Raw genomic sequence first — 25,962 nt, forward strand, 5'->3', positions numbered from 1 at the left:
CCCAGAGGGCACACGGGTCCTTGATCTTTGACCTGCAGCCTTATCCTCCTGTGAATCTGCCATCTCTGCAGTAATTAACACACTTGGAAGCCTGCATCATCTGTGACGTATGTTTAAGTTCATTGCAGCTGCATGAAAGCCCATCATCTGAGCCTTTCACTCTTCCATTCCTGCAAGCTTTTCATTCTTTGCCAAGCAACTGAAATACATGGGCCTTTAAAGTATTCAGAGGTCTTCAATTTAAGCAGCAAGTATTGAAAACACTAGAAATCCCTGCCGTGGAGGTCTCCGTTTGCTCTGTAGGACACCACACAAACAACCATCACAAGCTGTGGTTTGCATTCTGAGCAGCAACAATCAATCACTGAATAGCAAGTTACGAGGCACTGCTTGACAGCAGCTGCAAAACCAGCTAAGTTACTATGGCCAGATCTACTAAAAGCTGCAGGAGATACTTCTAGGGAATAGAAGGGGGAAAAAGAGTATTAGGGAAAAAAAAGAAAAACAGAGCTAATTGGTAAGATTAGAAAAGAACCAAAAAATAACAACACCCCACATACATGTATGTTCCAATGTATTTACATTCGTGAACACAACTGTCCTTCAATACCTGCTCTGATTTTCACAAGAACAAGCAATTATAAAAACCTGCAATCAAAAGTGCAATGAGAGCAAACATGAAGAGTGCCACAGCCAAGCTTGCACTGTTGCACATGGGCTAGCTATATAGAAACACCTTTAGCAGAAAAGAGACAGTGTTTGCTTTGGAGCACCAGCTAAACAAGCTCATTTGGTTTCTTGAATGCTGTTTTTGTTGTAGGACAGTAATGGATCAGCAAACATGTGATAGCAAATTATGTGAATCCAGGATGTCAAACTGCCCCACGGCGAAGAGGCTTTAAACTTCCTCTTCACATGATCAGATTAACACTCAGGCCTACATAAAAGTTTAGTTCACAAGTTTGCTTTTATCCACGGGTTCACGTGCTTAAAAAAAATAGAGACTTTGACTTTCTCAGGGATAGTTTAGGAAGCTATCCTGCCTCTTCCAGTGAAATTATCCCACGAGAAACCGGATAGGAATTTTTCTCTGACATCTCACAGACCACAGCTATCCTTCTCCATTTAGTTAGTCCCTTTTATTTTATGATTTCTACCGAACTCATTCACATCCTCCTCCTGTGTTTTCATCTTTCTAGAGCTCCCTTGAGCAGCCCTGTGAAAGCTACAAAAGGAATGCAGAACAACTCCTTGTGTGGACTTGGTGGACCAAGCTGAGCTGTACTTTGCTTAGTTTGGCAGATATTCCCAGTATTACAAAAACTGCTTTCGCAAACAAATACTCAGTTTGCAAAAGTCTCTCTCCCCTACAATCCAAAAAAAGACTGTCAGCACATCATTCTGCAACGACTAAGTAATTGCAAAATACTCAAGATACTCAGATATTCCCCTGTATGAAAGCACTTGGGAAGCTGCCATTTAGCATCTAGCTGTAAAACCTGCACAGCTTCTGTGGATAAAAAGTCTTTCCCCCCAGAGCTTATTACAGATGTTTAGGAAAACGTAATCTTAAGCAGGGTTGAACTATTTAATTATGTTTCTACTTGGGATGTCAGATGTAATGTTAATGAGAAGATAATTAATTTTTGACAGAAAAAAATGTAGACCACTTCATCCTAATGGAAAAGAATAGTAAATTCTTTTAGAAATTACTAATTGAAAGGCCAGTGTTGAACACTTGCTCTTACTGTCTTCTTAAAAGACTAAGTTCCATTCAAAGAGCCCAAAATAACATGAAAATGTTGCCCTGCCATCTACTTGTTTCTATACATTTATATTTGTAGCTCCTACTACACCTCAGATAACACAGTTTTAAACAAGAACAAAGTTCCACCTGCTACCTTGCCCATCCTTTTATCCCCTAGCTTCCAGCAGCTGAGAAGCTGACGGCGAAGGGCTGGCCTCGAGCGAACTGGGCACAGACCTGGCAGAGCCCATGCCTTCCTGGGCATGGAAAACAGGACAGGACCCACTTCTGCAACTCACCTTCTGCTGGGCTGCTGCTTGGAGGTCACAGCAGCAACATGCTGCTCCTCATTATGTAACAGTTTCATTAGGTATTACCCTGTTAGATCAGACATAGCTCATGCTTATCCCAAACACTGGATTTCTGGACAATACCCTCAGAGAGTACCTTCTGAAGTGAACTAAGGAACAGAGCTCTCTTTCAGAAAAACTGCTGAAAGCAGTATTTGACCTCAGTTTCCAGATTCTTGGGGATCCGCAGCTGCTTCTGAGGGTCCTGAGAAGGCAACTATAGAAAGAACTTGTCTGGCCTGTGTTCAAGTATGTTTATGCACACCATGTAAGAGTTTCCACTACTACAGGAAATTTTTACAGGATCCGCAAATCCTATTTGGAAACCACAGATTTAAAACATATCCTCCAGTAAACAAGAGTTTTACTGTTAAATATACCCAGGAAGTTTCTCAGTATCTTTTTCTCAGCCTGTTCAGTTTCTTTGGACATCGAATTCTTGCCTCTGTGCCTGCCAAAAAGGAAGGTATTTTGATACAATCCATACCATCATTATAAGACACAACAGAGATATATTCATTGTGGGCAGTAAGTATGGGGTGCAGTCTCCTCACAGTTGAACAGTCTGCTCCCTCCTGCACACTGTCCACAGCAAAAGGAGAAAGAAAAAGAAAAGTTGAGAGGGTAATGAAGAAATGCAGTAACACTTACGGTCAAGTCCATTGATGTATCTCATTGTAATTTCACAGTGCCCCCAAACTGCACTGACTATGGGGTAAAGTTTTTTCCCTTTTAGTCCCCTGAAGGCCACTCCAAGATACTGTCCATCGACCATGAAGCTAAGCGTCCCTTCATCCATATCCAAAACCACCAGTAAGGAGTCTGGGAGTACAAAAGACTCATCTGGTTCCAAAAAGACAGGGTATGTGACCCCGGGCTGGTTTTTACAGTTGTGGTAGAGTTTGTTGCGCCCCAGATCCCAGCCCCAGGATTCACTATTGCTACCAACCAAGGACGTGTATCCCACCGAGTGCAGCGGCGCCTCGGCTGTGGAGACGCCCACCACAGCGTGAGTCCCCCGCTGCCTCGTGGGCCAGTGGATCTGCCACACGTGCAGGCCCCGTGTGTAGCCCACCTTGCCCCGGATGCAATCTGTGCTTTGGGCCACCGGGTGTCTGTGAAAAGTCAGTTTATCGTCTTCCTTTACAAATATATTTAAAGAGCGATCTTCGTTATTCCAAGCGTGTTTGTACTGGACCTCCAGCTTGGCAGGGGGCATATCCAGCAGCATGTCCAGGCGTGCGGGCTTGCAAAAATCTGGGCCTCTCAGCTCTCGTTTCACAGGTCTATTATAAGGGGGCTCCCTCACATCTACAGACTTTATGCTCCCTGAGATTTTCTGGCCCATTGCTTGGCTGCAGGTTTACAAAGGAGAAAGAAAAGTTGACTTTGGCCCAACGTCACCTCATGAAAGCACCGTTACACTGAGCCAGTGACCTGACAAGCCGACTGGATTCACTCCTCCTGTTTGGAGCTTTTTAGCAGCAATGTTTCCAGAGTAAAAAATGCTCCTGAAAGAAAGCAGAAAGTTTCCAGTTAGTTTAAGAAAGCCAACAGAAAACCCACAGCATATTTTTGAAGTGCTTCTTCTCATCCCTAGGAGCTATTTTAAACACCAGAGCTAAATTCACTCCTCCTTGTGAAGTGTCCTGCAGCGCTAACCAGGCTGCCAGCAGGATGTGGAGCCCACCAGCGCACAGAGCGCAGACAGTCATTTCCTCCAATTCATAATAGGATGCAGACATTCCCCACCTTCTGCCCTTCCACCTATTTTGTCTGGCCAAGTTCACAGCGGGCCCAAAGCAGGCGGACGCTGTTCCGCAGCAACAGTGATAAACTTTATGTGCAGCAGTAGCTTCACTTTCACTTGTGCTTTTGGTTCAGTCTCAGACATGCACTAGGTCAGAATCCCCTTTTACTTCCAGATGTGCTCTGCCCTGGGCCCTGGTGACAGAGACTTCAGCTTCTCTGCCCTCATTAAAACAAATGCAGCCAACAGCAAATGGCTGCAAAATGTAAATGTTTCTTTTTAAACTTATCGCGCCATTAAATAAAAGGAGAAAACCATCATAAATTCATCAAGATTTAGTTTTGGTTTTTTTTTAAAAAAGCTAAAAAAAAGAGAGGGATTGAGGAAGAGGAGCCACGGAAGGACAAATGAAGAATGGCAGTTTCAGTTCTTGGGCAGACATTTCTAATGGGCAGCTAGTGCAGCTGGGGATGTTCCTCCTGCTAATGGACAGCAGGCTAATTAATCCACAGTTCCCGTATTTCAGTATTCAGCTCACCTAGAACACATTAAGACACATTAAGGGGAATACATAATTTTGAAGTGTATTATTTCTCTGCTTCCACAGACGAACATGGTAAAAAAGCACCAGGAAAAACCTGGATAATCTAGATTTAGTCACGTTTTAGAGCTCAGGCAGAGAGCAGAGGTAAATCAAGAACTTCTAAAAGTACTAAAGGAATAAAGATGAAGACAAAGTCCTAAAAACTCAAATAGGGGATTGACATGGGATCAAACAGAGTATCTGCAGCACCAGACATACTTCTGTCTTCTAGCAAAATCAGTGCCAAGTCCAGGAATGCTCAAATATAGCCGAGTAGACCCACTCTGTTTATTTACTGACAGAGTGATGAAGTGTTTCAAGAAGCAAAAAATCTCCACACTCTCAAGAGGCTGAAGAGCCCAGGTGACAGGGGGTTGTCATAAAATACCAAACAGCAGATGGGCAGAAATGTTCTTGCAAAAAACATCCTGCAAGACTTCACTTGGTAAGTCAAGTCCACGTTCTTCCTTTTAAAGAACTTCTACTCCAAACATACTATCCCATTCCAAAGATGTCTGAAAGAAGATAAGAAACATGCAATCACAATAGAAGGAAACAAAAAAGTTTAGGGAAAAAAACCCTGTGAAGTTTACCATCCAACCGAATTTGAGAAGTGAATGAAGTCCTCATATTATTTCCAATGGCAAATACCATGTAAAGTATTTTCTGTACATATTAAACACAGAAATTAAACCACATCTATGTTATGTGAAAGCCTTCTTTCAAAAAAAAAAAAAAAGAAAGAAAAAAGTAAAAAATTGAATTTTTAAAACCACATGACAGTTAAGTTACTACATGAAAATATTTTCTGGTGACTGGTCCCACAAGGGCATATGCCCACACCTCAATGTGGAAGAACCAACTCGTTGCACCTAATTTTAATCTTTGAAAAGAAAAAAAATATATGTAGGTATCCAATCCTCTCATGTCACATTTGCAGGAAGACTCACAATTCACAGGAGCTCTCCACATGAGATCAACTTGAATGATCCCCCTTATTCCTTTCCAAACCATGTAAAAGGAATCCAAAGCTTTAAACAGCAATTACATTTAAGTTGATGCTTCCCATTTCCAGTAGTGCAGAAGCACTCGTGGGTTGTTTCAAAGCTACAATGCCAATTTGGCCCAGAAAAGCAAGTTCAGGACTTTATTCCACACCAATAATCCCACGAGAAATTAAATAATGACACTAATACACACACAGGGAAGCAACAGGAGTAAATCTTGTAAGCAAACTTCCATAGGAGGACACATGCTCAGGGACTGGGTAGTTCCTTTTAAAAAGGTGATTATTTGAGCTTGAAAGGAAATGAAAAGGGAAAACATCAGATTTTCAAGGGGAATGTCAGTGATTCCTGTATAGGATTTAGCTCTACATGCCTTTGAAAAGTTCTACTTTACCACATTCCTGTCAGGGTGCTGAGGGGAGACAGCCGGGGAAGTCCTCAGTGCATCCTGCTGTATCACTTCCTGATCACATGAGAAACTAAACTTGGCACAGAGGTTTACCTGGCAAATCACCAAGAAATTATAAACACTGAATTGACTCACTTGGCAAGCCAAAGACATTCTTCCTCATGTGCCCCAAACTGTAACATAAACAGGCTTCTAATAGATAGATCAGTAATTCGGAGGAGTAAAATGCACCATTATGAGTACCTTGATACACACACAACCCTGCCTGTACTCTGGGATGCCCTCGGTAAGTATTTTGATTTGAAACTGTATCTTACAATATTAGGTTTTCCCTCACACATGAACATTACCACATAAATTAATTAAATAATGGAATATTTTGCCAAATAGCTTTGTATGGACATAGGCTGAAACAACAGTGGAAAAATCTTACAGTTAGACAGCTCTGGTTGCTGGAGCTGAGTAGTAGCTGACAGGAAGACTTTACGTGAGGAGTAACCCTGCCTCCCAAGCCAGGCAGCAGCAATGTGAGCTCCACGGGGAGCAACTCATCCACAAACTCCTCCTGGCAGCTCACAACAGTCCCCTTGGGTGCTTGCAGGAGCAATGTGTCTCAAAGGCCAGATCATCCATTGCCTTGCCTGTATCCTGTCCTTTTACACCAAGCAGATGGCAGAGACACAGCCGAGGCATGGAACAGCAGGGAAGCACCACTTTGCCCTCCACCCCATCAGCAGCTGCTGCTGGAGGGACACAGCTCACCAGGGCTCAGCCTATCTGCACCATCAAACATCCCCTCCCTACTTCCACAGGTCACACACTTGCAGCGCAGAAGCCTCAGCAAAGCCATACCTGCCCCCCTACTACGGGGATCTGCAGGCAGCTTCTTCCCACCCCAGCAGCTCCTGGGAAAGCCGAGCACACTCCCCCAGAGGGAAGGGGAGTGACAAACAATTCATCTGGCAGAGGTACCCCAGACTGGCTTCCCGTCTGCAGCACTGGATGGATACACCACACAACACTAGCAAAAGCTGTGGGTTAGGGACGGAAGATTATTCCTGTCAGACTCATTAGTGTTCAACCCATTTACAGAAATATTTGGTTGTAAAACCGTCTTACCGTCTCCTGAGTTAACAAAAACTTGTCAAAGCACAGTGTCATTCGACTCCTGTGACTTTTTGCAATCTTACACCTCTTAGAGAAACTTCGATTTCCTTGCCTAAATCTTCTCACCAGACACATGAATATTCAGAAATAGAAAGACGTGAATTTCCACTGTAAAGTTTTGCTTTGAAGGTTTTCCCAAATCTTTGCTCTTCCAGTAATTTCTAACCACTACAGGAGTTACTGGCTTAATGTATGACCTCTCCATTACACTGGTATAGTGACTAACACTAAATTTCACCAGTTATCCCTGCGATAAAAGATATTTTGTGGAAAATAATCAGCACCTGGAAATCTCTGATGAGAAGACTGTTAGCTTTTGCAACCTAAATAATTTCTGTCTCACAGCTTCCCATTCATGCCAAACTTTGTCAGGCTACAGTGATTAGACTAAATGTACTGTACAGGAACAATACAACTCCAAACAGGAAAAGTGTGTCAATGTCACTTAGCAGTGTCTTCATTCAGACTGCTAAAATATTTAGGGAACTTATTCACAATAAAACCACAAATTACACTTACCAGAGAAAGGCTTGCTGGGACATCACTTTGCTGTAATTAAATAGGGTGCATTTTTTAACAGTTTGGTATGTTGGCATCAGTAGAACATAACTCTGATAAAAGAAACATGCCTTCTGCAAAGTCAGCTTTCAGCATTCATAGTTTTATTTCCCTCTGGATCACAAACTAGACAGCAGGAGGCTTGACAAACACGCATGAGAAATGAACCACATAAAACGAAATTCAAAACTACATTAGGAACATGCTAGGGGGCTCAGGTTAATCCTGCTAAAACAACACTTAGCCAAAGAGTGAGAAGCAGCAGGTGAGCCCCAGCTAATGACACTGACCAGTGACAGTGGCTATCACAAAAAACAGGGAAGGAGATGCCTCTATCCAACGGCATTTCCAATGTCTACAGAGCAGTTCTCATTCTTTCCGCTATTTGCCCTCATTCTTTTTTTTCCTCCTTCAGCCAGACCTCAGTGCCACCTCCCCTGCCAATGTGGGCTTTGTTGCCAGCCAGCAAGACTCCTGAATGCCAAGAGAGGCAGCAGGAGGCTCTGAACCAAGGCCACTCCTCTGTGGGCACCAAAACTGTTCATTCCCCAGATGCTTAAACAGAACAGATACCCTCAGTGTTTGAACACTGAATCTAACTCCAGCCCCAAAGTCCCCATAGAAGGAATAGGAAGAAGAAAAAAACATGATATGCTGTGCTGGGCAGATCAATGAAAAGGGTTTATATGTTCAAGGACAAGGACTTTTACCCCCACCCAGACAATGTGAAGGCACAAGGCCCAGTGTCTATCAACTTTGTTCCCAGTGTGCAAACAGCTACATAACCATGACAACACAGTTTTGAGGGTGACAATGAATTAAACACATTTTTGGCACCTTAAAAAGGCTGGCTAGCTTGGATTCAACCATAGATGCTGGTATCCAACATTGTTCAATATGGGCAATATATCAACAGTGTTGGCTTCCTTTGTCAAACTGGGAATATGCAGTAACAAAGCAACCAGACAAAAATGCTTGGCTATTCTAAGCTATCCTGCGCTACAGACAAAATTTTAAGCTGCGTGCACACTTAGCAAATGACATTTAATATGTGGGATGAACAATGCAGCAATAAGTCATGATTTCTTCGATTCCTGAAAGGAATGCAAATCCTGAAAATCCCAAGGACATTCCTCCATAAAGAGTAACTTGTTCTGTAATGTTAAAAAAATGTAATTGTTTCAAAATTCAGGATAAGCTTGTTATTAAAAAAGACTGTGCATTTAGCTGCTTGGAATTAGAATAATCTGAAATACCACACCATCTGTACCACCCGACTTAGAAGCAGTTTAGTCATACGATGAAGAATGCAGAAAGAATCCTGAGTAGCAATGAATACAGTGGAATGTATATTTTTAAATACTTCCATCTACTGTACTCTGGAACTGAGCTGACTTGAGGTTTTGGGTTGGTTTTAGCCTTCCTCTCTCTGCATGTGTTTCTGGAATTCTCCCCTCTCATGATGAAAGTTGGTTTTAAATGTAGACATTTCTATCCTGAAGAAACATGAAAGAAGACTGAAAACACTTTCAAGTCTGTAAACAGTTCTTCTGCATAATCCCTTCTCAGAATACAGCAATGCAATTTGCAAAACAAATATAGTAACACATTACAACAAAAATTGCTTTCTTGTACTGTGCAAGTACTTTTAAAACTAGCAATACTTCAGTCTAAAGTTCCTGAAAGAAAACGGCACTTTTCTTTCCAGGGTATTTAAACAGGAATACCCATGTGATCCCACAATTACCATAAGGGTGCAAATGTTCAAGCTGCTACCTCCTTTCTACCAACCCTTCCTAGTCATTCTTCCCTTTTGCCTTCAGCCACCTGCATTCAAATGGCCTTGAAAAAGGTCTGCCCCAGAAAACTAAAGCAAGCAAAATCTAGTGTTTTATTTTGCCAGGTTATTTTCAGGTGGATAAGCCCTCTGATCTGGAATATCAGACAGTTATGTAAACACTGGCTCTGGCAAAAGGAAGGAAAGAGAGAGGGAGGGAAAAAAATTAAAAGCTCAAAGGCAGAACCATCTATTTAGGCAGCAGCCCAAACCATGGAGCAAATTTCCATAGTCACTTCAAGCTGCCCTAAGGGGCACAGCTGAACTTCATGTCTGAATTCAGCACAGGCATGAGGTTCTGCTTACATCTTCCTCTCTCTTTGGGCACAAAATCATTCATCTTTCACCCTTCAGCCACCCTTCTGTCACAGTGAATACCTTCCTGACTTGCCAAATAGCTGATGTGACCATTTTGAATATTCAAGTGTCAGGGTTATACTAAAACAGCAAATTAACACACCAAGAAGGCTTAATGCTAAATTGAAAATTATGTTTTCAGCTTCCCTTTGCATTTTACAGGATCATTTGCCATTTTACATTTCTACTCACCCTGCTTCACCAAGTAAGTAATACCAATAGGTGTCACACACGTGAGATTTAAAGCCCAAAGAACAATTAAGTTTTGATATTGTAATTTCTCAGTCATTACTACTTTTCACCAGCCTAACCCTTTTCTTTTTAGACAATTCATGTTACATTTTACCTCTATGGCTTTGTAGAGGGATCAGTAGCCCTACAGCTTCAAAATTGGAATATCCATTACGTGATGGCCTCAAAACGTCGCCGAATACATTCCCACTGCCTTTCTTTCACTGCAGTTCCTTTTGCTGTAATGTGTAGTGGAGCCAGTCAGCCTTTAAAATGAAATAAGTTAAAAAGCCATAAATGAGAGAAATACTCCTGGAAAGCATCATTCCTCAGTCTAGCCAGCTGCAAATCCCAGGGCACATGCCAGAGCTGATCCCTGAGCAGACTGAGGAAAGGCTTGCAGATGGTAGAAAGTGACAATCAGACAGATGAGAGCTCCTCTGGCTTGACAGAATCATTCACCAGAACTTTAATGCAACTGCAGAAACTGTAATAACACATTGGAGAGAAAATTTGGCCCCTCAGCTCAAGCTTCAGTCTTTGATTGTGTCAATGTTTTCCAAGCTTGGCAAGCCTGCGTACATCATGAGGGAGCCTTGGTCTGCAATTGGTTTTCTAGGGTCAGTACCATGGTGAGGATGGGGATAAGGAGGAACACTCACTAGTAGTAGCTCCACAGGCATCTACAGCATCACAAGGCTGCTGTAGATCTGCCAGACTCCACAAGAGATGGCTCCGTTCTCTCAGTGCCTGTCTGTACATTTTGCAGTGGATGATTCTAGGGCCTCACCTCTGTATCATTTATAAAAAGACATTCACTAACAGCTTAAAATTTGCAATGCTTCTGGAATGACCAGGATACTTTTGTCATCTTCTTTTGCATCCAAGTCTTTGTTCAATTCCCATCTGGATTGAAGCAGCACTGTACAGACAATACCTTCTGCTCAGCTGAAGCAGCCCATAAGAGGCAGTTCCTGATGTGACCTGGATTACTTTAATACTTCCAGCAGTGCTGCAAAACTCCAGTGACACAAAGATACCACGCCTCCAGCCAAATACAGCAGACAAGAGCGGAAGATATTCCTCCCCCTGCAGTGAACTGAACAGACTGATGTTGAAGAGATGCCTCAAAAGGCTGTCTTGGACAAACCACGGGTGGACATAAACAGACATGGGGGTCAAACCCACTTCCCCTCACTCAGGGCTGCACAGTGTGAAAGGGAGGGCAAGGCTGGAGGGAACCCAGCCATTGTTCTTGCACAAACATGCAGGAGATGAATGCATGAGAACAAGTTTGATCCTGAACAAAAGCGTATTCTTTTGTTTAATAGGAAAATAGACTTGCACAATCACACCATCTGCATCCCTCCTAACCCTTTTCCCTCAGCTACTTCAGTCAATAGCCACCCTCAGCCCAATCTGACAGAGCAGCAGCAGGCTCAAGGATAACTGTTCCTACAGGACAGGACAGACATCCTGGAAGTGAGCACATGGAACACCAGGCTGGGCTGCAAGGCCACATCTTGCCAAGAAACCCTGAAGAGAATGAGCTCACATCAAAGCTGTAACTGCAGGCAAAGTGACCTGAAGATTTCATGTCAAGTCAGCCAGAAGACACAAAACCAGGAAGCAATGCTTCATTAGTCCCACAGTTCCTTCTTTTAAAGGACAGAGATTAAGTAAACACACTTTACATATGTTAAGGAAGCATCATGACAAAATCAGATTGCACAGATGATTCTGTATTTCCCAGGTGAGGCAACAAATCAAGTCTCTTTGGAGTGCTGACAAAAAGACAAAACTACTTCCTGATAAACAAATAAATGTTTTCTCAAAACCCCACATTTTTTAAACAACAGCAATGAATTTTGTCTGTTTCAAACACCAGCCACTGCTAAAGCCCATCTGTCAGTAGAGAACAATTGCACAGACAAATGGGGATGATGGGGAAAGTAATATCATAGAAACAAACCGTCTAAGCTCTAAGCAACAAAATTGATTTTCCTCATGCTCATAAAAGCTTTCCCATTTTACCAACTAGTATTTTTGTGTCTGTTTGCTATTAATTGAGGAAATAGGGCACTTGGTAATACAGAAGAGGCTGGGAAAAAAAAGGCACAGGGTTTTAAGCAGTTAAAGATTTACAGACGGTTATGTCCCCTTGTAAAGAATCTGACTCCTGAAGACACAAAGGACACCTTGGTGAGAACCCAGAATGGGTCCCACAGTGGTGAACCACAGAATGGCTTGGTTTGGAAGGGCCTTTAAAGATCATCAGGACTCGGGTTAACAGCATAAAGCTGAGTAAGGGGAGGTTTAGGTTGGATATTAAGAATAGGTTTTCCACCCAGAGGGTGGTTGGGCACTGAAAAGGCTCCCCAGGGAAGGGGTCACAGCTCCAGGCCTGTTCAAGAAGCATTTGGACAACGCTCTCAGACACAAGGTGTGACTCTTGGGGTGTCCTGTTGGAGTTGGGCTCAATGATCCTGATGGGTCCCCTCCAAATCAGGATATTCTGTGATTCTATGATTTAGTTCAAACGCCCCTGCCATGGTTCAGGGACACCTGTCCTTAGACCAGGTTGTTCAAAGCCCCATCCAACCTGGCCTTGAACACTTCCAGAGACGGGGCAGCTACAAAAATCTCTGGGCATCCTGCTCTAGCCAACTCCTTATCCACCGAGTGATCCATTTATCAAAATCACGTCTCTCCAGTTTATAAACAAAGATGTCCTGTGGGACAGTGTCAGATGCTTTGCATAAATCCAGGTAGATTACACCAGCTCCTTTTTCCTGATCCACCAATGCCAAAATGTCGCTGTAGGTGGCCACCAAATTTGTCAGGTACAGCTTCTGGCTCTTTCATTGCCCTAGAGCCAGATTTATGCAGAAATGCTGCTTTTTCAAATTAATACTGTTCTGTAGAGAAAAACTATCCCAGACGTGGCAGTGTTAAAATCAGAGAGGGCCTCCAATGAGGAAAAGCCATGGTGAAAGAAGTTGCTGCTTGGAGTAGCATTTACATCTCTCTACTAGTGACCTAACAACGTACATCCTCAAAGAATTTCATGTTACAAGAGCCAACAATTCCAGGTATTTTTGACCACAGGAAAGTACTTTAAAAAACCCACACTAGACTTCCTAATAGAGGTATGGATAAAAATAAATCAGCTTTGTGCCAGCCTACAGGACAACTCTCAACACAGACTGATCTATAAGCTCAAACACAAGGTCTGTATTTCTCAAAATAACTTTACACCCTAGTGCACCCTGCTAAGCAGTCTTCTGCAGGGAATTTTTTTTAAGCAGCAATTTATTTGTAACAATTAATTACTAACTATATTTCCTTCTTTAATGCATTGGATGAAAAGGGGGGAAAAAAGATTCAAAGTTATTTGGAAGAAAACTGTACCAGGATGCAAGTTTTGATGGGACTAAAAATATACTAGCACTTAATCTTTAGGTGTACTGCTGCTGAAATAAAGTAAGTAGCATCACATTCTGGAAGTCCTGCAAAAGCTATATTAAAAATTAAAAAAGAGCATATTCCAATTAATCTTTGCACAAACCCCCCATATTTGATATGATTGCAGACAATCTTCCAGATATGATCTAAATCTGCCAGACTCTGATTCTCCAATAACTCAGGCAGGGACCTGTTCTGCCCTGGAGAAAAATGTGCTCAGTCTAAATTTGGATCAGCTGTACTTTAGACAAAGAGAAAGCCCATCAGTAATCACGAGCTAAGCTCCAGCAACAGGTGTAATATATTAAAAACAAAGTGCTCAGAGTTTTTAATTCTGGGAAAAACAAAAACCTAGATTGCATTGGCATATACAGATCATCTTGACTTCCATCATGATAAAGAATAAAAGTAACATTTAGAAATATCTTTAAAAGTAAAGGACTAACTCCAGGCAAACAAGTCATCTTCCCACTGAGTTATAAAAACTGTAACATACTCAGTACGGCCTGCATTCCTGAATGAATACTAGGAAAATTACTCTTTTTTCAACTTCATCAGAGCTAAACTTGTTTTTGTTTACTACATCCTCAAGAGCAGCACAAGTAGCATAAAATGAAGTAGGTTTATACAAAGATCCTTCCAGAATCATTTGACAACTAACCAAGATGTTCACTTGAGCCTAAATGCAAACTTGCATTTCTCAAACAATCATTTACTGCTGCAAAAGACTTGGAAGTCACATACAAACCACACCACTGTTGAATGTAAAACCATGTGGGATACTGCACAAATGCTACAAATAGCTTCAGAGGAGGAAAGCAAGACTTTTGGCCTACAGGTTAAGGAAAAAAGTGTCTAAGGATACTGGAAATCAAAGGCAGTTTAAATTCCAACCATTCTTTGAACAGATAAACTGACATTTTTCACTGAAGCGCTGTGCAGACACAGAAATCTCTACAAGAATCATGGAATCAAGAGCAGTTGTGCATTTTCATTTTTAGCATGAACTCTGTTACAATTTACAGTCAAGAGATCAAAAATTGAGGCAAGTTTGCAGAAAGTAACTTACACAGTATGGAAGTTCAAAGAAGCATTAAAACCCAGAGGTCTATTAACACTTCTAGCTACCTGAAGAACCTCTCTCATGAACAGAGATCTTCCTCCACAGTGAAGGAGGGAATGGAAAACAAAAGTATTTTCAACTGCCCAACATATCTTCATCACATCTGTGGCAAAGGGCTTTTTGTTACAAGCCCAGTCTTTCTAGTTTCCGTTTCCTTTTCATCTCTTCCCCTCCTTTTCCTGTATATCCCATTGTCAGTTTCCTTCATACTGGGAAGCTACATTCGGCTTAAAATTTTATCCATTTTTTAGCACCCTGTTATTTACCTCCCCACCTGGCACTGCTAGAAAGAGAAGCATCATGGAAGCACACTCAACCCTCTCCTTTCATTATGTAGCAGACTCATGAGCAATTACCAAAGTACATCATCATCTGACTAACGCACTAAAACCAAGGGGAGCAGAAAAAGGAGATGTAGTGTCAGGCTCCTCTCTGAAATTCTCTTAAGAAAAAAAGTCCCACCTGTAAACACAGATCTAAATTTCTGAAATTACTGCATTGATTTAATGGCAATCTATATAAGACACTGCAACTTCTGATGCTGCAGAAAGACTTATATTTGTACAAAAAACTGCAAGCCAGGACCAGAATGAATGACTTACAATCTGGAAAACAACAATTTGTTGGGCCAGCAGCTGTAAACACAAGAGCTGAGCCTCAGAGAGCTCCAGCTGCCACAATACTCAGCCGTCAATCCTGCTTGTGCTGCAGTAGTTACTGATGGGTGGGCTCCCCAGTACCATCAGGATCTGTAGGATACACAAAATAGGTTCCAGCTGAGGCCACTTTTCTGTGCTCTAAAAAATACAGGCTACTGCAACATAACCACCATCCTTACTGGAACAGGAGGGGATGTCTTCAAGGAAAGCAAACAGATGGACAAGAACTCTGTGCTACCATCTGACTTCCTACTTAACATCCCTGTCCCTATTCCCTGTTTAATGACACATGCTGTGAAGATAAAACATTGGGTAGAAAAGAGAATGCACCAAGTTACCTGGTTGGGACACCAGTGATACAATTAGGAAATTCCAAAGTGGTTGCTGAGAGCAATTCCCTTGCTCGGGAACCACAGGGCACAGAGGAGAGAGCGTGCTCCTCTCTCCTGATGGAGGATTCAGAGTGATCTAAGCACGGGGAACTTTCAACACCAATAAAAAAATACAGTAGTCAGGCTCCATTCAATTGCACTGTGCAGAAATCACCATGATTTATGACTTCTGCCAAGAGCCAACTGCAGAGAGGGGAAACACCACCCCTGTGTGTGCCTCTCATACTAAGCACACACCATCTCGTGTCTGTGCAAGACTCAGGAGCGACCATGGCTGCCTGCTTTACACAGACACGACATTAAAGGAATTAATTCCTAAGGCAATGGGAAAATACTACATGGGAGAACTTCCAAGTCACAAATTCTGCTTACTTAAGCTAAGCTGCTTAATCAAGTTAATTGAAGGAATTAAAAAAGCATCTGGAGAAGAACACGTTCACCAGCCAGTCTCTAGCCACTCCTGAGCTGGTGTTACTTCTTCTGGGTGCCAGTTCCCCTGCTGGCACAGCACAATCTATCATCAGCCATTACACTGATTACTATCCATTAGTTTTGCTAAGTACAGGCATGAAATTTAAACCTACTTTTGTAATTTATTTACAAGCTATTCACACACTGGATATGAAGCATATATATACAATGCTTTGTGTTAACAAGAGAAATGTGGCTGAATATTAAAGAGTTGCATGTTAAAAATGACCACTAGAAGTAATAATTCTCTTCATAAAGAATTGTTTGCGGAATTTTTTTTTTGCAGGACAAGCAGGACAGAAGCTTACACTCTTTAAAAATACAACTGGTAAATATACAGGGGGAAACAGGTAAGAACCCATGAGAATGACAAGTTTTAAGTATCAGTCCCGTAAATATAAAATTCAATTAAAATGTCATTCTAGAAAACACTGAGAACAGAGTTGGGACTCTTATAAAACAATGGTTTTTCTTCCCTGCTATTAAGGCAGGGTGATTAAAATGAAAGATAATCCTCTCTATTTCAAAAACTAATTATTACAGGTAATGAAATTTCTTCTTGTACCATGAGACTGAACTGAATTCTACCAAGACCATCAACCCACACATCTTTGCTGTAATAAAGTAACTGCTTGAATTTTTCCTTACAATCCTATTTCTACAATAGACTATTAGGCTCAGCCTTGATTTCAGCACACCACATTCCTTACCACTATGGAAACCAAATGCAGAACAGCTGTGGAAGCAAACCCCACTGTATGCAAATAGACAAAAAAAAAAAATTACAAGTAAAAAATCCCTTGTGAAAACCTCTTCACTGGGAATTCTGACGAAAGTTAAACTGCCAGTTTAGCCTAGGCTTAAGGATTATCCAGAGGAAGCATCCCACACACATTTTTCCCAGGAGGTGTGAAGAGATGCCTGCATCTGTTAAGTGACCAGATTTTCTATCCTGCCAGCCAGCAGTGCTCCAGAGGAACCGAGCTGTTTGCTTCGCTACTGCTTCCTGCATTGCTAATTCAGACATCTAAATTTAGATGTCAGGTTTAGCCAGTGGTTTTTCCACTTCTTCCAACAGTCAAAACAAAAAGAAAAACAGTTCTGTATCCATTCACTATCTTCATCCATGTGCAGAAGAAAACACGATGTCAGAACTCCACACACTGGAATTACATCCCCAGCCTCTAGCTACAGGGTGAGAGAAAGAGTCTCTGCTCATCTCCTGAATGACACACCAGGCAGCAGGCACTACTGAGTCACATTTCTGTCTAACCCTGGGCACTGCTCACCCAGGTTCCAAACGATTTTACCACAGGGAAAACAAAACCTAAAAATAAAGGGAGTAAAGGGAGAGGGTTGGCTTCTGCATTGAGGAAGACTTCCTGCTCCCGTGTCCTCTATTAGCAGGATGTGGATGGAGTAAAGCAGTAAAAGCGAGCTCATCAGTCACTCTCATGTCCCGGGAGTGTTGAGACATTTCAGCTTGAATTTCCCTTTGGTGTCTTTTTCCAGCAGTCAAACTGTGATGAACTAGAACATATGGATTTTTAATTCCCTTGCACTATTATTCACCATTGCTAGACAGAGATGTATTTGAGTGAAAACAAGCTGCTGATTCTTGTTACCGAGCCTAAGAGCAGGAAATGCAAGCCAGTTATCAATGCTGAAGGTGACTCACTGAAAAAAACCCCAATTATTATAAACTGAAAGCCTACTGTAACCCTAGGCATGAAGTCAAGGCAGCAGCTTCATGCACTTCCTCCCATCCCACTGCAGCTTACTGAGGTGAGGGAAGTTCTGTTACCACATCACTGCTGACTCCTCACAGGAGTTTGAGCAGCACAGGAGTTGGACCTTGCAGCAATTCCTGATGGTTCCCTTTGTGCACCCTGCCTGTGAAGTCTATTTTCACTCCCCTGTTTCCTTTTTTAAATCCTGACAAATACTTAAGCTTAGTCCCTTTGACAAATTAATCACCTTTTTCCCCATCACCTTCAAGAACTGCTGTTCTGTGTTCCTCTCTTTCCCTGTCCACACTTGAGTACGTTGCTACTAAGAGATCTCACAGGTGAGCCTCTCTTCCTTCTCTCCACCCACACATTTTGTTTCAAACAACGCTAATATGAATGCTAAAAAAATTTAAAAACAACAAGGACATATTCCAGGTCTCATGCTCATGCTTGTTTAATACATCTTGTTCTATTTAAATCTGAAAAGACAAGATACTACACATGTTGTAACAAATCCTTCCTGAGCACATTCTCACATCTTTGGTAGATGATCACTGCACTTACAACACTGCATCTTAGTCTAAACAGGCCAGCAGTGAACTACGTGCAAGGTTTTCTAGACTACTGGAAACAGTTACGTCAGCAGTGACCAAAGTACAAAGGAACTTCTTGATGTGATAATATTTTAAATAATCACCAGCTTCAATGTGTTATTTGCCTTTGAATACAACAGATGATGGAAAATGCACCCTTTTTATCTTGCAACATCAAAACCCAAGGACTCTATAAATATTTAGTGAATGATCAGTACACTTAGAAGTGAGAATATCACAGCAAGTATTACCCAGATGTTAACAGCATCAGAGGCTGATGGTACTGAAGCACAGGGATAGTCAGGTGCTGGTACAAACCAGATGTAACACTAGTATGCAGCAACAGTAAAATGAGGTTGGGATGGCAGTGCTTCTGTCTTTTATAGACTTTGATGTGCCACTGTCTTTATTTCAAACAACTTCTGTCATCTCCGCCATGTTTGACAACAGATTTCAACAAGGAAAATAGCATTTCCATTTCTTTATGCTGCATCATAATTTCTGAAAGCAAGATGCACCTGAAACTCCTTGCAGGGTCAGACCCCCACAATCTGCTCTACAGACAGGGACTTTGCTCAAGCATGAGATGAAAACATCAAAGATCAGAATTTCATTTATTACTCTCAGGTTTAGCACATGCCCAGAAGGGCACTGCTGCTGCTCCTTTCCTAGGCAAAGAAAAAAGTAATGGCCCTGCCCAAGTGAACTAGCTGGAGCCTCAAAATATCCTCAGTCTCAGAAAGAGTTCAGCATGTGCTCCTATCACACTCTCAGACCCTCAATTTAAATTCAAGCAGACCAGTGATAAGCCATGATAAGCCAATTCCCCATGCAAAGATGTTACACAAATCTGAAGTATCTACAAGTACACTTTTTACAAGTTAAATTAGAATTAACTTTCAAGATAATCAAACAAATGAATTAGTTAAATTTTAATGGGTGCTTTTTTTTAACTCAAGAAAGTGTCTCAGTCAGAAAATACCACAAGCAATGCTGTAAGGACAAAGTTTCAGTTTTAACTCATAAATTCCCAGGTCAACTACACTGGATTTTGGGATTATTTATAACTTGAGCCAGCAACTAACATAAATGAAGTAAAATACAGGACACACTACAAAACTATATGCAGTGACATCATCGAGCAAGGAAGTTCAAGCAAACTAATATTTGAACTTTATTTTAAAGCAACCATTGACTTCATAACACTGCAATGATTCTGTTGTCAAAAGCAAATGACAGCAGAGCTTATTGTGGACATGGAATCTAAAACACTCGGAAAACAGAGGTTCAGAAGTACCAGTACTGGCCCCCGCCCCGATTGCTGCGTCCCAGCTGCCCTTAAAGTCATTCTCAAAACAAGAAACCGTTTACAGTTTCACTAGTAACTCAAAAAACAGTTAAAGCTCAAAATTCAAAATGCCCTTTACCACTTAAACGAACTATTTCCTTGGCTATACATCGATTTGATTGTCATGGCATTTTCTCACAGGTGAAGTAATACAATCCTTGTTGACAACACTGTGAATTTATTGCTTCATTTTGCGTGGCTTCTATCATGAAATAGTTTAATCGGGAAGTAAGCTCAATATTTTGGAGAATTAGTTCAGTGTTTAAAGATACCAGCCAACTTTCTTCCAGGCCATTTTCATCCTTCCAGAGCAAAACTATTTTTTAGAACCAACACACAGATCATGACTGCGCCTACAACCTCCACGTAGGGATTTCTGTGGACAGCTCATTCTCAGTATGAAATGTAGCACTGATGTAAATACTTTGCACAACGTGGCTCTCTTAAAATTATGACCTCCAATATCTAATGAAAAAGGTATCCGTCTGCTGGTGGTAATTTGTTTCTGCATTCATTTGAAGAAGAGACAGAGGAGAAACAGTTAAAATTAAATTATAATTAAGTACCTAAACCTTTCATCAGATTTGAAAAATCCCACCTTTTTCCATGCCTAAAGCTATGCGAGTGCTCCCGCATGATTAATGCTCCCTTGAAAAAGCAATTCTAAATATGTTGATTTTTGAACATTCAAGAAACACCCTTTTTAACAGAGGCTACATGAAGCTGCTGCTGCAAGGTGTAGAAGGAGCTTGAATGGTCTCTAGGTACTGGCCTCGCTTTCCCCTCTCACACAGAGCTGGGCCATATTCAGGTGCCAAACAGAAAAACTACTGAAGAAACAGAACAGCAAAGTCGGCTGCCAGCAGCGCCTGTGCTGCCTCAGGACAAGAGGTCCAGGCTGTCCAGCCCCTCCACAGGGAATTCCCTCAGCAGCTCCCTATCCCAGCAAGCAGAGGCTTCAGGAGATGAGCTCCTGCAGTCTGGACCATGGTTAGGTCCCAGGGCATGGACCCACTTCTGCAGGAAGCAAATCCTCATTCTTTTGAGGAGACACTGTAAATACAACCAATCTTTTCTCTTTCTCGAAATCTCTTGGCAATATTCTCCTTAGGAGTTGTCACTGCAGAAAGGCACAACAGCAGACAAGTGTACCCCGGCTTTAACAATAGGTTAGGAAGAGAAAGGTAGTACAAGAACAAGCTTTTGGAAACAAGTTTAATCAAGAAAGCAAGCTCATCTAAGGAGTCTGCTGTACAGCTCTGAAAGAATTAGCTTGCAATCAGCTCCAAGATGGATTTCATACATTGCTGCACTTCATGCTGCACACCAAAGCTTACTTGTCGCTTCAGCCTCAGACAAACAAATCCTCAAAGATAAAGTTGCTAAGTCACCACACTCTGCAATGCAACACAATAAAACTTGTCATCTGACACCAGTCAGGAGCAGGATTACCCCAAAATGTTCAATCCAAAGATACACAAATAAGCAAAGAGAAGCAAGAAATTATACAGAATACTGCTCAGCACTGGTCTAAGTTCAAATGACTTCAGAATGAACAGATTTAGGACACAGAGCACACATGTTCAAGTCCAGGCACCTGACCTCTTACTAAGGATGGAAACATATAAATTCTCCTCACATGCTTCTTTGCTATGGCCAAACCACAGCAAATTATGTAAAATTTCTGCATTCCAATTCCTACAGAAATAAAATGCTGCTCCACATTGGCCTCTGAGGCAAAGGTGACATCCACTTAAAAAAGACACCCCCCAAAAAATACAAACACACACACATGTACATTTCAACAGGCTAGTACCTGACACTACTTCATTTCCGGTGGAAAAGAGCCAAAGGAAGGAAAGTGGTGAGCTCTGCTCAGCACTCTTGATGGGCCAGTCTTCAATAGAGCAGAGGAAGACAAAATAGAGCCATCAAGCTTTAATCAATTATTGCCAGCCCAATGACAGTTCTTAGCCCAAAGTCATGGGACCCTGTGAGCACTGATCTTTCTTAACCACGACTGCTCCCAAAAAATATAACCCACATTTTCAAGCTCTCCTTTATACATATTTCCATGCTGCCACCAAGGCCACTGGAGCACACTGTTAAATCTCTTCAGGGCAAGGATTTTTCCCTGATAGGCTGTGAATGCTACTGATTATACTGCCAGCTTTCCAAACACAAAAAATCAAACCAAAACTAAATTTTAACTTAATCACCCACCATCCAATCTAAAGGGCTGTGGGCTGTAGAACTGTACAAGCAGCTGAGGAAAAGGTATTTCCCGACATCATTCGGAACATCACCTGAAAGCAGGATTCAGACAGCACCCCCCATTTCAAATACTTTAACTCTTGAGGGAGCACAGGTCACGTACACTACTCTGCTCTCTTCAAGCGACAGATCTTGGACACTACAACAAAATAACAGACACCTGTTGTTCTTTGGGAAAGCTTTCAGTGAAGCTGCATTCAGCCCTTCTGGAGCAGCAATCCCCAGTATATTGGCAGTACACAGTCTAGCACCAGTGGCAGTGATGCACACACACCTTTTCAAGGCAAAAAGCAAACAACCAATCCCCACAAACAACCTGAGCATGAGTTGACTGAAGTTTAAAAAGTTGGAAAACATGAACTGCTCTTCCAGGAAGCACATGATGCATTAACATCCTATCCTACAGCACAACCTATGTCGGCTAACAGAGCCCTGGGCTGCCGGGGTTGCATGTTGCAAAGACAGCCTAAAGTCACCCCCAAAGGCTATGTGTGCTGCAGGGAGTGACACAGATTCACCAGCATGAACACAACGCCACGAAAAATACAGTGGGCAAGGTAGCTATCTGGTCTGGCAAGTTTCAACCCACAGCACTCGTTTATTTTCCGTCAGTCCAACAACATCAACTTCCAAATTATAAGCAAATATTTAGCCATACATAGAAACTTTACAAAAAGCTTTGATTGCAAAAACCGGTTAACTGTTCAGTGGGCAGGTTTAAGCAATGCCTTCATCACAGAAAATGGATTTATTCTGGCTTAGTAAATACTTGAAATTCCCAGGACAACACGTGTGACCTGCATCTCTGCTAATCTCAAGGCGCATACTGAATTGACATAGCTCAGAGAGACTACACTGCATCCATCCATCCATCCAGAGCTCTGCCAGCATGGAGCCCTTCATCCCTGGAGCCACAAGCCCAGCTTTGCTTCCTGGATGGCGCCAGGAAGGCGGGCACCCAGCAGTACCAGTCTCCACTCCTCTCTACCATCAGTCTCGCCTCAGTCTTCAGAGAGGATTTATGAAGTCCAGCAACATTTACATCCATCCTCTGTCCTGGGAAACCTGCTGAGACGAGAATACATCCAGGTTTTCTTTACACAGATATTCTATTAAGAGTGCATTTATCCTCACTAACTGATGCAGGAAATAGATGCGAGTATCAAGGCCACTCTGCATTACCATTATTCAGCCTGGGATTTACCACTGCAAAAGCCACAAGTTTACACTGAAGTTGCCCCAGCACAAAAAGAATCAAGCAGAGGATGTCAGTGCAGCAGTAGTGAGCAGCCAAGCAGACTGAAGAGAGCAGACAGCTCAAACACGGCATGGCTTACAGAATTTGAATAAGGCATCACTCTTTCTACCCTCCTCTTCTTGGCCATGAAGAATTATGGGGATGGGACAGTTGAATATCTAGCATGATCTTGCTACTCACTTTAGCCAAGGATTTTTAACAATACTACCTCAGAAAATCATGTAATGCCTTCTTCCTTGATTGCTCTCACTAGGTCTCAAATGTGTCAGCAAATCAGCTCTTCAAAGGAAAACTCCACAGCTGTCTCAATTACAAGAAGCCAACTCAAAGTAACCATCACATGGAGTCCTGTCACATGGCACTGAGTGCCACTGTGAAAATTATTTCCCTTCTCCATAAAAAGAGGTCAATGTCCTATACACAGAAGAGGGAAAACAGTGACTGTGAAGGAAAAGGAGACAAAAATAGCTTCCTTGGTTTTTCTTGGTACATGGAAAATCCATTATAAAAAGTTATAAAACAGCAACAATGAAGCCTGATGAGTTAATGAATTGTTGCTTGTGGAGTCACAGGAGAGATGTCCCATCATTCAGAAATTCCTATGCTGCACAAGCACGAGCCATAAAGATGACTGTCATTTGGTCAAACCAAGAATCAGAAGTTCAGGTTCTTTCAAGAAAACAGATACCCGATCAGTACTTCTCATGGGAGGTTTTATGCTCCTGTTAAAAAACCAACCAAACAAAAACAAACAAACCCCACCATGACATCCCTCCCCCCCCGCAAAAAAAAAAAAAGCAACCCAACAACCAAACAGACCAAAAGTCTGACAACACCGAAAAGCTCCTTGCAAAAAGGTGGCAGTGCTTTCTTAGTCCCGAGCCCCAGAGCCTGTTGAGCAGGAAGCCCGGTGCTTCAGAGCTGGCTGCAGTGACATTTGCAAAGACAAACAGGCCGGCAGGATGGGATGGGAATGCATACAGGGCTCTCAAGCCCAACAGCACCAGTGTGTACTTCCAGAGCAACACCCACATGAGGGCCTCAGCAAGGCACGGAGCTGGGAAGTTTTGTCATGCTGGTGATACAGGGAAGTACCGAGCCTCCCTTCAGCCCTGGCAGGGACACTGAGGCACAGGACGGTCATCCAAGGACATCCGGAGTTAGCAGCAAGACACCGAGGCACATTAGCTACCAAGGAAACCAGACTTACATGACTAAGGCCAGTTATAAAACTTCCGCTTGTTGTTAGGAGAACGTACAGTATCTGGCATTTCTCTGTCAGCAGCACCAAATAATCTAACAGCAATTTGATATTCATGTCCCTGACAGTCTGCTTTAGTTACAGAAACAACATTAAAAATGTAGCATCCTTCGAGATACACTGCACAAGTCAGGCCAGTTTCACCCACAAGCATCAACTCTCTGGGACTGTTTTTTTTCTCCTGATAAGCTCTTTTGCAGTGTGGAGATATCTTATCAGGGATTGCTTCTGTCACCGGAAGGCAAACAGAGCACTGTGAAAATATCAGGTATGACTTCAGCACCAAAGGGCTATAGCCAACATCAAACCGGCAGCTGAAGTGGTAGCCGGCCATCTCGCTATATAGGACACTTTCCACCCTGTAGCAGTCTACACGCCAAGTTCTAGGCACAAAGAAATAAAAATGACTTGCTGCCAGCACGGACGCTGCCACATCAACGCCAGAGCCCCTCCAGGAACGAATGGGGCTGCGAGAGCAGCGTTCAGCTCCCCTGCCCTTGGTCCCTCGGCAGGAACAGCTTCCTACCAGCGACAGCAAACCCACCGCCTGGCTCCGAGTTCTTACAAGTAACATGAGGGCAAATTCAGTCAATACCTTCCTTTGTTGAAACACAAGTCTCGCATACAAATTCAGGCTTGTCTTGACAAAGGTTCAGCTTGCCTCTTACTCTTACGAAGAAGATAGTTTAGTATTTCAGATCTGTTTCCTTCTAGAACTGAGGTCTAGCTTTTACTGCCCGAAAAAGCACTAAGTAACCACTGTAAAACATTAGCTTGTGGCAATCATTAGGCAAGAGGATATGCGTTCGGCAGCGCAAAGTCAGATACATTCAGTTTATGAGAAACGTAGATCTCTAGTTATCCAACATCTAGAAATAATTCTCTTAATTAGCTCAGGAAACTAATTTCTATTGCAAACAATTTCATTATAAAGCAGAAGACGCTTCGCAAGTGTATTCCTTTAAACACCAGCTTGAAACCCAGTGCTAAAAAAAAAAAAAAAAAAAAATACAAGAAGCCCCCCACAAACGTGTCTTTACACACTGCAACAAAACAGCGAATTCCCACGAACCGAGGGATTCGCCCACCGCAAACTTACCATAAACCCCCAGCACGGCACCGCCACCGATCCGCTATGCCGGCAGAGAGGCGATCCCGGGGACGAGACGCGGAGTACAAGTAAACAAACTCGGGAGCCACCGTGGCCGAGCTCGCCACGCTCGGAGCCCGTGCCCCTGCCCGCAGCGCGCTCGCCCGGCAGAGGCTGCTCCCGCCGCCGGCTGCCCGTGGTTGCCCCGGGGAAGCGAGAGGAGCCGGGGGCGGCCGGGGGGAGCCGCGGCCCGGAGCGAGACGGGCGCCGTGCCCGGGGGGCTGCGGGCGGCTGCGGGGCTC

General features: G+C 42.7%; 1 protein-coding gene across 5 annotated transcripts in view; it reads right to left on the bottom strand.

The window, feature by feature from the left end:
• SPSB4 (splA/ryanodine receptor domain and SOCS box containing 4) overlaps nt 1–25,962 on the bottom strand; it is an 82,877-nt gene that overhangs the window by 55,734 nt on the left and 1,181 nt on the right. Inside the window, exons 1-5 of one of the 5 annotated variants that reach the window (XM_042042275.1) lie at nt 25,670–25,919; nt 10,112–10,262; nt 7,533–9,067; nt 5,832–5,939; nt 2,749–3,608 (exon numbers count right to left, since the gene is read on the bottom strand). In XM_042042275.1, the coding sequence (XP_041898209.1) occupies nt 2,749–3,445 (697 nt within the window). In that variant the 5' untranslated portion in view covers nt 3,446–3,608; nt 5,832–5,939; nt 7,533–9,067; nt 10,112–10,262; nt 25,670–25,919. Of the gene's footprint in view, nt 1–2,474; nt 2,549–2,748; nt 3,609–5,831; nt 5,940–7,532; nt 9,068–10,111; nt 10,263–25,669; nt 25,925–25,962 lie in introns of those variants that run through there. The other 4 variants (XM_042042276.1, XM_042042279.1, XM_042042274.1 and 1 more) reach the window with 4 other exon arrangements.

This window comes from Corvus kubaryi, unplaced genomic scaffold (assembly GCF_017639235.1).
Source record: "Corvus kubaryi isolate FWS band 111438036 unplaced genomic scaffold, C.kubaryi_AGA036_p1.0 37397, whole genome shotgun sequence".
Lineage (NCBI taxonomy): Eukaryota > Metazoa > Chordata > Aves > Passeriformes > Corvidae > Corvus > Corvus kubaryi.